This window comes from Anoplophora glabripennis, unplaced genomic scaffold, assembly GCF_000390285.2.
Source record: "Anoplophora glabripennis isolate ALB-LARVAE unplaced genomic scaffold, Agla_2.0 scaffold540, whole genome shotgun sequence".
Taxonomy (NCBI): domain Eukaryota; kingdom Metazoa; phylum Arthropoda; class Insecta; order Coleoptera; family Cerambycidae; genus Anoplophora; species Anoplophora glabripennis.
In genome coordinates, this window is record NW_019416716.1 from 200,369 (window position 1) to 212,118 (window position 11,750).

Consider the following 11,750-nt stretch of genomic DNA (forward strand, 5'->3'; position numbering starts at 1 on the left):
TTTATTTTTTTGTGTAAATTTGGATATTTTGTAGAAGAAGACATAATTCATCGGATTTAACATGAAAAATTTTGCAGTTGTTATACAGGGTGGTGAAATTTTTTTATCGAATATGAGGTTCCGAAAATGTGGAAAACTAGAAATTTTTAAATGGAAACCTCTAATATTTTTAACGTATTCGCATTCTGCACTAAAATTAAGTGTAACTTTGTCAAAGTTTCCCTATACCTAAACCCAGTGGTTTTCATTTTATTTACGAATAAACATTTCCATTTTCTTAAAATGATGTTTCCGTCTGTTGCGCACATTTTAGGTTGGCCGTGACAGGTAAGTAACAATCAACATGACAACTGTCACAGGTTTTTAATTGTCAAATTTATTTTAATAAATGTTCAAAATATCTTCCTAGCTATAATGCTCAAACAAAACTATTTTAGACACTTTCCACAACCCAAATCAGAAAAGTTTATCTCTGAATTCCATGTTCATTCGGATTATTTCTAGATAAGGAATCCCCTTATGAGCGATGACATTAATTTTTTTAATACCTATTTGAAATAAAAGCAAATATTCAAATTTTATCAATATATATTAAAATCCTTTAATATAATTAAAATTGGAACTGTTGAATAAATATTAAATGTCGTTTAAAATTCCAAAAGTTAGCTACCAGTTGTTGAACCAGTTCTATTGCTCCGAAAATTGGTAAATGTAGAACTGATCAACTGTAAAAAAAGTTAATAATATTTATTTCTGACATTCCGCATTGAAAATTTATACAACTAAATTTTCTATAAACCTATTAAAACGAATTCTATGAGACACGTTAACAGAATCCATCAAGCCACGTTCAGGCAATACCATCCTCACGACTCAGACGAAGCCCTACAATTTGTTGTAGTATTTCCGGTTTAAAAAATAGATACAACGAACTCCCTACCTCGACTAAAATGATTGAGGTGGCCTTGGGCTTCGAGTAAATTGAAAGACTGTTGATTTGTTTTATTTAGATTTGAATCTTGAGGTCGTGCTGCAGTTGTGTGTGTTTTCCTAACGGAGTTTATCTCGACCTTACCTTATTTTTATGGATTGTAATAATAATATAACAGAATTATTTTTTAAAATACAAGTTATTGTTTTCGAAAATACAACTACTACGAGTACGTTCTCTCTCTTAATAATAATTAAGTTGCATTATTAAATTTTATTTTCATTGTAGATGCTCACCTATCATGATCACAGGCCCAAAAACATTTACATCGTCTAGAATGGAGCAGTTCCACCTCCGGTTGTGGAACTGGTATTTACATTCGGTAAGCGCTTGCTTGGCTCCCAACGCTACTGCATTCATGTGGTCCTTGTACAGCTGGCACAGCCTCCCCTGTCCTGGGCTCAAGCCTGGTAGAGCCTTGCAGGGCGGTGGGCCTTGGTCATTCTGCATCATATCGTCCACTATCATACCCATGCGTCTGAAAGGGAGACAAATTTGTGTGACTATCAGCAAAATAGATCGTTCAGAGAAATAATAAGTAAATAAGTACATCACTAGAAGGTACGAGTAAACTTTATGTCCAACATTCATAGGTTACTTTTGGAAGTTTCCTTTGAAGGAGTTTCTTGAATTTCTACATCAAACGTCTATATCGTTTTTATCACATTGTCATGTATTATAAATTTGTATAAATAGTATATAATAAAGATGAAAATATAGGTATAACAAAATTTGGTATCTATTATTTTCTTCTAATATCAGCATCGCCTACTGTATTATAAGCATTATCGCAATTCTTAATTTTATTTCCTTCGCGTTGGTAATTACATTCTGGCAAAAACAATTACTAAAACAATAAGATACGTAAAAACGCAACATTTCGTTTTACCAGCTCATGAGTGGTGTAATTATTCACGACATTTCATTCAACTAATCAGCAATCGGATTATCTCGCGTGTAGACGCAATGGTTTCTTACTGTTTATTGTAAACGAATAATTACAACTGATGACACTAAATTGAAATTTATACATCTTTCAGTAGCGTCCGTCATCCGTGTTTATTTTTGTGCTGTCATCGTTTTATTGTTTCGTTTGCTTCAATATTAAATCGTACATATTTCTAGTCTATCAGTTAGTTTCACGGATAAACATTTGGCATTTCGTCGAATTTTTGTATTTTATTGTATTGGCTCATTTTCGAAGGGGATCTCGAAATGAAGACGGGTCATACTCTTTACAATCACGCATCGGACAATTTATGACGGGAATTTCCAGGCGCAAACATTGACTGACACTTTCTTAAACCGAAATGTGCTATTATCAAGAAATTTGAAACTGTACTTACAGAAAATGTCATCGATAATATACAGCAACGGATAAATCAAAGTCCTACATGTCCGTATCAAAGTTATCTGCTCAAACAGGTATTTTTTTTTTGATAAGTTCGTGCAAATATTCTCAAATTTAGTTTATCTCCAAAACATTTTAACTTTGAAATTTTTATTTGAATTTGAGATTAGATTGAAGTATATTTAATAACCTACGATTTTTATTTTAGGGCTTTCAGTTGGAATATGTCATAAAGGTTTAAAAAAACAACTGCATTTACACCCTTACAAGGCAACTGTTGTGCATGAATATTTCCCATAGACTATGGAATTACAGTACTGTGAGCGATATATAGCAAACATTAATAATAATTTGTTGAACTTGCCGTTTTTTATTGACAAAGATTCACGTATCGCGTTATGTATATAGCCAAAATTATAAACCTAGGCTGCAGAGAATCCGCACAGATTTGTAGAAACCGGTTTACATCCCTTAAAACTAGGCGTTCGTGTAGCGATGTCAATATAACAGAACAACAACTGCAAAATGTTTATGAAAATATGCACAAGAGAGTTTTGTGGATAGGTAGTGAAGGACATCATTTTGAACATAATATGTAATGGTTTATAGCAAATATGCCTATTTAGGTTACTAATTTATGAATTTGAATTTGGAGCGAAGATCAATGGTTTGTAAATGAATGCAACTTTTTCATAATATTATTTTATTTATAATAAAAAGTAAACTGTCTATGTTTTGTCTGTCTGTCTATGTATTTAAATAAAAATAATAATAAACTGTTATAGGTTCACATCATATTCATTTTGGTTTCATAGTAAAGATTTGCAATTTGTTCATTAACAAGTGAAGTTTGACAGTTTTATCTTTTTAATAAAGTTAAAAGTATTTCAACGGAAAAACAAAAGTATGTTTCGGAAGTAGGTATGTAATACTAAATTATGTGTATTATTAATATCCATAGTTCATAACAATCAATTTTAAAAACAATTTTATTTAATTACATGTAACCCCTTCAACCACTTCAATGAGGTTTGGGGATTTTCATTTGATCTAACCAACCGTAAATTGTTGGTTGCCTACGCTCGACGGTCACACGTGGCTTGTAAACATTTATGAAGGCTCTGTATGTCATATTACAAGTGAGTGAAATAAGCCATTATAAGCAAGTGAGATGATTGACGTACGAGTTTTGAACGAGTGGCAAATTCTCACGTGCTTCTAATGATATTTCACTCTCATTTATTACGACGTGTTGTCCAATAGTTACAAGTTGACAAAAATAAATTTGAAGAGATATTTTTAAATGTCAAGAAGTCAACTCTTGGTTGTCAACGTTGGTCGTCATGGATAGTTGTTGATAAATAACAAATTTTCTGATTTTCCTTTTGATGTGCCTATAGAACGTGATGGAATTGCATATTTGGGATTACTTCGTCCAAAATCTAAAGAAATTTAATACGAGGAATATGCGTTAATTAAATTTTGGACGACAGAAAATGCAGTACCTACAAATATAGTCGGAAGAAGCTTTATTGGCGTCATAAATTATTACTTACTTACGAAAATACAAGTCTACAACAAATTCAGCAAATCATAGCTTTTTATTGATGAAGGTAAGTTTTTTACTTAATCTAAGTTGTTTTATTAAATTATTGTATTCTGTTTAGGTGGTTGCTGTTTTTGTTGTGCATAGAACATTATAGAAGAAAAAAGTCATATTCTACTGGTTCATCTCCTATTCACAAAAATTAATAAAGAACGATCTTCCACGATTTTGAGTGATGGCATTAACGTTAGCTCAATAGAGTTGTACCTATCGAAAATACCCAATTTTCCGTACGCAGAGAACAACAACTAGTTGACTGTTTCTTAACTATCGATAACAAACGTACCATGAACCTGCAGTTTCGGAAAAATACCTACAAATATTGCCAGATTTCTGACACTAGACAATTCAGAAACGTATACCGTCCATTCATTCCACAGGTCAACAGCTACGTACCTTCTTAGCAGATTGTGGCGCAGATATCACTACTGGAAGCGTTTTGGAGTTTGAAAAAGCAACAAAACAGCTGAATAATATGTCGAAGATTTTTTCAACAGAATATCAAAATTAGGAAAAAAATTTTGAACAACAATGCTGACGTTGTCTCAACTGCTCTTTGTTGTACACTTCTTGCTGACGCTATCTCTACAATTACCAGTAGCAAATGTTAATAAAACTATGTTTCACAAAGAAAATAAGTTCCTTTTGCTGGATTTGGTGTTGAAATCTAATTTTATTTTATTTTATTGCAATATATCAAATAGTTAATTCTTTAATGCTGTTTTTCTTATTTAAATTATAATTATTTTATTTTACTAACGATTAAAAAAATGTCACTAATGATCACTAAAAACCAACATGTGAGCACTAAAAAAACTGCAAGTGTAAGACAAAGATGTTTTAATGAATGCACTAAATGCTTTTATACACTTCGTGTTTTTTGTGATGTGTGATAATCAAAAGTCTAAAAAGTTATTGGAACTAAGTATGTCTCCTGATGTCCCTTAAAAAAATTTGTACCTCAATGATTTTTTCGGCTCTTAATGACGATATTATATTTAAAATTGTACTCGAAGATATTTCAGTTTGAAGATAAAATGAAAGTCGTATATTTCTTAAAAAATAACACATGCACTTATTCAATATCTAAAGTACTCGTGGCGTTAAAATTCTAGAGTTAGTAACCGTGCTTTCCAATATCTCTGTGACTGGATGGCATATTTGTACACCAATGGGTTCATTTAGCACATATTTTTAAATTCATATTCAAAAGAATTAATGGGAACGGAACGCGCGAAAACGCAGAGAAGCCGTGTTATGACGTACCACTCGTTAGCTGCTAGCCCACATGGCTGGGTCTCACATACATCATATGATATCTCTAGTTGCAGACAAAAGTAAATTTAAATCAAAGCTAAATAAAAAAGAGACGTCATATCACACCTTGGATAATGAAAAAGGATTGATTCTTCCAAAGGTTAATTATAACTTTAATATGTACATTGTTCAGGCGAGAACATTTTTTTAAATTAGTATTTTTCCTTGTCATATAATTTGGCTCAGTATATTATCCGCATTTAAGTTATAGTGAAACATTTGTATAAATAGTGACGACATACCCAAAAAATCATTTAACAGCAAAAATGAAACACCTAGTATTAAATGTTTTAATTTGTTGGTATACCATAATTAAGTGTTACCTATGCTTTTTACAGGTACCAAAAATCCACTTAATATAACGCTTCTGAAAAGAGTTACTAGCATCTCCGCGGACTCTTGCACCGGCAAAGTTTTTCTTTATAAATTAATATCTCAAAATCTATAACTCCTAGGTGTAGGGAATATTTAATAAAGTGACCTTCAAATTTCACGTAGAATCCGAAAATGCAATAATATATAGGATATCCCATTTAAAATAAGAAAATTATGTCGACTTTCGGTATAACCGGAAGTGGCATAAAGTTCTAAATATTTTAGCTGTGTTGTCCCTACTGCTTTTTCTAGGTTGACAAATTTTCATATTTATCGGATAAGTATTTTCCAAAATATCGAAAGTGGTGATTCCTGGTGGGACACCCATTCATAAATTTTTATCTTGACCCAAATTTCATCAATATACGTCACACACCCTAAGAAGTATTGGAACGAGAAATGTGACGCATTTTACAAAAATTTCTACACCTCTTGTTGATAAAATGATCCAAGAAGCATCCTCTTAAAGTATTGAAATGGACCTAGAAGGTATCCACATATCGAAATTTATAGTAAAATAAATTTGAAAATATATTCCAAATAGTCAAATTATGCAAAGCTTTCATAATTTTTAAGCATCTCTACTATTTTAGCGACAATGATATCAACGTTTAAGTAACTTAATAAACAAAGGTATTCAAAATAAATGTTTTACAACTCGGTCATAATAATTATATTGCATTTTCAATACCATTTTATTTACAACAGAAAAAATAATGCTGCCCGGCTTCTAGAGTTTTACAACAAATTAGATAAAATGAATTTAATAGATAAGTTTTGAAAGTAACAAACTCACAGCTATCGCCGCTATCAAGAATAAATTTCCAATTGTATTGCATTCCAAGATTACAGAAAATGCTTCCTGGTGTATTCGTTCTACGTTTTGCAGGTGATGCAAAGCCGCTTGAATGCGGTAATGCCTACAAGAGAATTCCAATCAGCGACAGCCTGCCTTTTATTAGTATATTTTTATGCCTTTATCATCCGGATAACACAGTTATGGAAGTGCAAGAATGCGTTGGTACATAAGGCAATTAGTTGGACATAAAAACACAGCTTAAGGCCGACTCAGCTTTTTTTTTTAACTTTGAGAACCGACATCAACGTCGACAAAAGTGAACGTATCCACAAAGCTGTAATAAATCTAAAACGTAATAAGTATGAAAAATGTTAATATTTTATGGAGGAGGATTTATTTAAGTAAGACAAAGACATAAATACGTTCCAATAGTAAAGGAACGATTCCTCAGTTAATTTCAAGAAAAAATTCTTGTGAACATAATTGTCCTAAGCGGCATAGTTATCGAGTTACAGAGAGTTAAACTTTTGAAATGAAATTGATATACCTATATACCTATACAGGGTGATTTCTCTTTAAATACAGAAACTGCAGAACTAGATTCATTACCAAAAAATGAGTAGAGCTTGATCTATAAACTTTTTTCTGCGTGACTCGGTGTTTGATATACAGGCCGTTAAAAAAATATTTTTTTCTGCCATATCTTCATAATGCGCAGACTGAATTGAATGCAATTTACTGCAACATATTCACTTAATTAGACCTTTTATTGAATGTAGTATTAAACTTGTGGCCCCATATAACAGAAACGGAAGATATAGTTTATTGAAACTTGGTCATTACTGAATTTGTAAAGCGCAGGAGTTGTAAAGAAATTATCAATTTATTGAAAAAGTAAAGACTAGTTTACCAGACAACAAAAATAATGGGTGTCCCAAAATTCTCGCAATTAAAAACTGTAACTTATTAACTCATAAAGTAGGTATACAGTATAGGAATATGTATGGAAAATGGGTAAATGGCCTTCACGGCTTTGCTGACTTATACGCACTTTTGTCGAAATTTTCCATGACCGTTTTGCAAATGCGGCTGAATTTCGTTGATACAACGCTCAGTTCCTTCTTCAAGGCGTGGTTAGTCGTGGGCTTGTTACCATAAACCTCAGACTTCAAAAAACTCAAAGAAAAAAGTCCAGCGACGCTAAACCACATGACCTGAGCGGACAGTTCTAATCAGCAAAACGGGAAATACACGACCTGGAAATGACTCATGGAACCACATGCCGTCTTTATCCATATCTTCCAATTTAGGCATAAAAAATTGGATTATCATATCGCGATAGCGAGCACTATTAACTGTTATTGCATGATCAGCTGTATTTTTAAAGAAGTGCCTCCAGCTCAAAATGCACACCAAATAGTAATACGTTGTGAATGTATTTGTTTCTCAACGAGCACTCGTGGATTTTCTGAACCCCATAATGCGACAACTAAACCATCAAGATGAAAATGAGCCTCACCGCTGAAGATGATTTTGTTAAAAAAAAAATCAGCATTCACTTGTTATTCCATAATCCATTCAAATAACACTTTTTGCTCTTCGTGGTCAGTAGGCCTCGGTTCTTGATTCAATTGAACTTTGCAAGCATAAAGATGCAAATCGTTCGTGAGAATGCAATGTAGACAGTTCGAATTATTCAATTCTTGATCGTGATGCCGAATTGATATTTCCGGACTCTCCGCAACACTCTCACAAACTATTTCGATGTTTTGTATTGTACGACTTGTTGAAGGACGACTAGGGTGTTTAAGGTCACTAATTAATCCAGTCTCCCTGATTTTTTAATTAATCTCTTCACAGTCAATGAAGTTATATCACTATTCCAACCATATTTCATAAGAAATTTACGAACTGTCATTCAAAACGCATTGTTCTTTCATGTAGCGCTCCATTTGTAATAACCCTGAACTGTCAGCTGTCCCGCTGTCTTTTTTGTTCATTGGCGACACTTTACCGCACAAATGGCGCAAAATTCAAATCTTGCGTGACTTTTGGGACGACCGATATAAATAACAATGGATTTATTCGGCAATATTTAATTTATAACGTGTTTTAACGTATCCCGTAAGCACTTTACCTTTTACATATGTATGTGCTGAAGAAAACAGGTCAATAGCTTCATCATTACCCGTAGTTGATATGAAATAATTTCTAATTCGTAAAATATTCATCCAAGATGTTTGCGAAGTTTCTGTAACGTCACACAACTCGACTGGCCTAACAAAAGATCAGTCAATGGTTATTTTTATTTTGCTCTTTTTTGCATAATCAAAAACCGCATACTGAAAAAAGCAAACGAGTAAAAAATTTGCATAACGTTATCAGTCGCTTCAGTTGAAGACTCTGATATAGATTTAAAAAAGTATTACCTTCGTCTAGTGCCAATATGGAATCTGTGGCTTAATAGATACTGAACTATAGGATTTGTTGTCACTATTTGTTTATCCACAATTATAGTTTCATAAAATAAATCTTTTTCTGTTATCAAGATTTATAATGTTTCTTTCTTCTACAGTGTGTCTACCTTTATTTATGTACAAATCAGTAAAAACTTTATTCTTCAAGATAAGCAACATTTTTTTAAATTTTAAATGACATCGAAAATCGCTTCTTTTGATCCTTTCACGGCTTTTAAGATGACGATACAAGGCCTGCTATGATTTTCTCTATACCCTCAAATATAAATATAAACAGCACAAATCCACAAAAACTATTCTTCAAGATAATTCAACAAATATTTTTTTATTTTAAATGGCATCGAAAACCACTGCTTCTGATCCCTTCATGGCTTTTAAGATGGTGATCCAAGGCCTGCTATGATTTTCTTTGTCCTCGAATTTCACGATAAACACTTAGCTATATTTTTATTTAAAATCTGATAAGGTTGTGTTAATCAAGAGCCGTCTGAAATTTGAAATATTGTACTACATAGGTAGTACAAAACCAAAATCTGAGAAATCGACAAATGATGCAGTGACTTCTTTTCTTAAAATTTTTTGAGCAATTTAAAAATTTTTTACTTTATTTTAAATTACAGGTATCTATTAAGTCAATTCAAAAAAATTAATTTAAAAAAATGTAAATTTATCAGGAAAATTGTCTATAACTGGTTCAATGATTTTTGTATAAAGTTCTCCTTGTCCATCTATCAGTAAAATTTTAGCTCGATTGGCAACTCTGACACGGCGTTATTGAAAAATATATGAAAAAAATATGTGAAAAAAGACATTTTCAATATAACACTAATTAAATAATAACGACTGTACAACAATAGCAAAATTCTTCATAATATTCATAATTTTGATTTTCATAAAATTAATTTATTAGAAGACTTAGAAATTCTAAGAGAAATTAAAAGGAACCCTAATAACTGTGTTAATACTCAAGTCAATTTTAAACCTTTATTCAAGTATCTTTGGGAATCTCATTAATTCACAACTGATAGTTTGTTATTAGTATATTGGTAGTTTAACTTTAAAAATTTTTGATTTCACTTTGTTGGTAATCCTTAGAATTGTAGAATGTCAATTTTCAATTTCATTTAACATTTAACCTCACTTTATTTCACTCCACGTGTTCGACATTGTTAGTCAATTTCTGTTTCTTTCTCTTGTTATTTACCAGTAATTGATGTTATATTTAATGTTGTATATTGTTATGTCGAACTTATTAAAATTTTCAACGTTTTCTAAATATCTTTTGGTATCTAAAATGTAACGCAAGTAAAAATTTGCTTTATATAATGTCATTTCAACCTCTTGTTGATATTTTAGGAATAGCTCCGATGATGACTATGTAGTCGAAAGCGCTCAGCTAAGATTTTAATAAAAATTTTATACACACTTTAACATAAATTTCTTTGGCTTTTCTTTAAATAACACTAATTGCCTACGGTTTTGGTTAGAACCTACTGTCACTAATAGTAACTGCTATTTTTCTCCACGACCTACTAAATTTCGTAGAACTCTTCTAAATTTCAAAAAACAATAGACGCTTATTTACGGTCACGACAATTATCGATATAACAATAAGGCTATAATGTGTCCATATATCTCATTTAGACAGAACGGTGTGTAATTATCATTACTTACCTATTGACAGAATCGTAGTTGATGGCACATTAAAGGGAAAAGAAAGCGTTACTGTAAACGCCAACACATTTGTCCGATAATGCAGTTACCGGAATGACTTAGAAAGCTATAACAATTATTTATATGTTATTGGAAACATGTTTTTTTAATGTGAAATCGTAGAAATAAAACACACGCAACAAAAGATATGATTAAATATTTATCTTACATCAAATAAGGGAATGTTATGGAAGGAATCCTTATTTAAAAAACCAATAAAATGTGTACCTCATTTGAAAGGTCATCTATTCAACGGTATCTTTGAAAATATTTGTATTAGTTTTTTGAAAACTATATATTTGAGTTTAAAAAATGGAGAAGTAATTGTGAACAGAAAGGTGAGTCGTGGCATATTTGTTTAAAATGTTAAAGAGTCAGGCGATCAGCACTGTGGTCCTATTAATTCCATGTCAAAATACATATATACTAGTTAATGAAAACTGTAAAATTTCAAAGTAGATTTAGTGAAGATGATAGCAAATAACATCACTCACTGGATATGCGGACAGAGTAAACCGATTACATTGCTGAAAAAAATGGCAGGCGTATAAAACACTAAAAGCAGAAAGAAAATAGCTCGTGACAATTATCTGTTTATGATGGTGAGGATTTTTAGAAGAACCTGTCGGTTTGAATAGTTAAGCTTGAATATCGAAGTCATATATCGAAAATCTGTCATTGTCGGTTTACCAAAATCAAAAAAGATGTATTGTTCTATATTACAGACAAAGGATGTGAAGGAAAGATGTTAGAAATTGTAAAAAAATTGGTACCATTTAACCTGTAGGGATAAATGCTCTCCATTTAGTCCAAGAGAATTAAGCTCAAAACTTTCGAGATATGGCTGTTGCTTGACGTAACTTAGATATTAGTAAAAATCGGTCGAAAATAATATATACAATGAAAATATAACGTTGCGCCAAGAAAAAAAGTTGTGCTATTTGCAGAAAAAATTAAAAACTGCAAAAATACTCAAAAATGACGTGTTTTTTCTAACATTTTCCAACATAACTTCTTAAATATGCAGTTTACAGAAAAAACTATTACTGGTGAAATTGTTTGTTATGAAATTTACTACAAGATAGAATTGTTTTGATACCTGCGCATATTATATTTTTGTT

At 31.6% G+C, this 11,750-nt stretch overlaps 1 protein-coding gene across 1 annotated transcript in view; it reads right to left on the bottom strand.

Moving 5' to 3' along the window:
• The window catches only part of LOC108910583 (protein Wnt-5b-like), a 192,538-nt gene that overhangs the window by 116,655 nt on the left and 64,133 nt on the right, over positions 1-11,750 (bottom strand). The window contains exon 2 of the mRNA XM_018715234.1: positions 1,228-1,469. Within this exon, the coding sequence (XP_018570750.1) occupies positions 1,228-1,469 (242 nt within the window). The remainder of the gene's footprint in view (positions 1-1,227; positions 1,470-11,750) is intronic.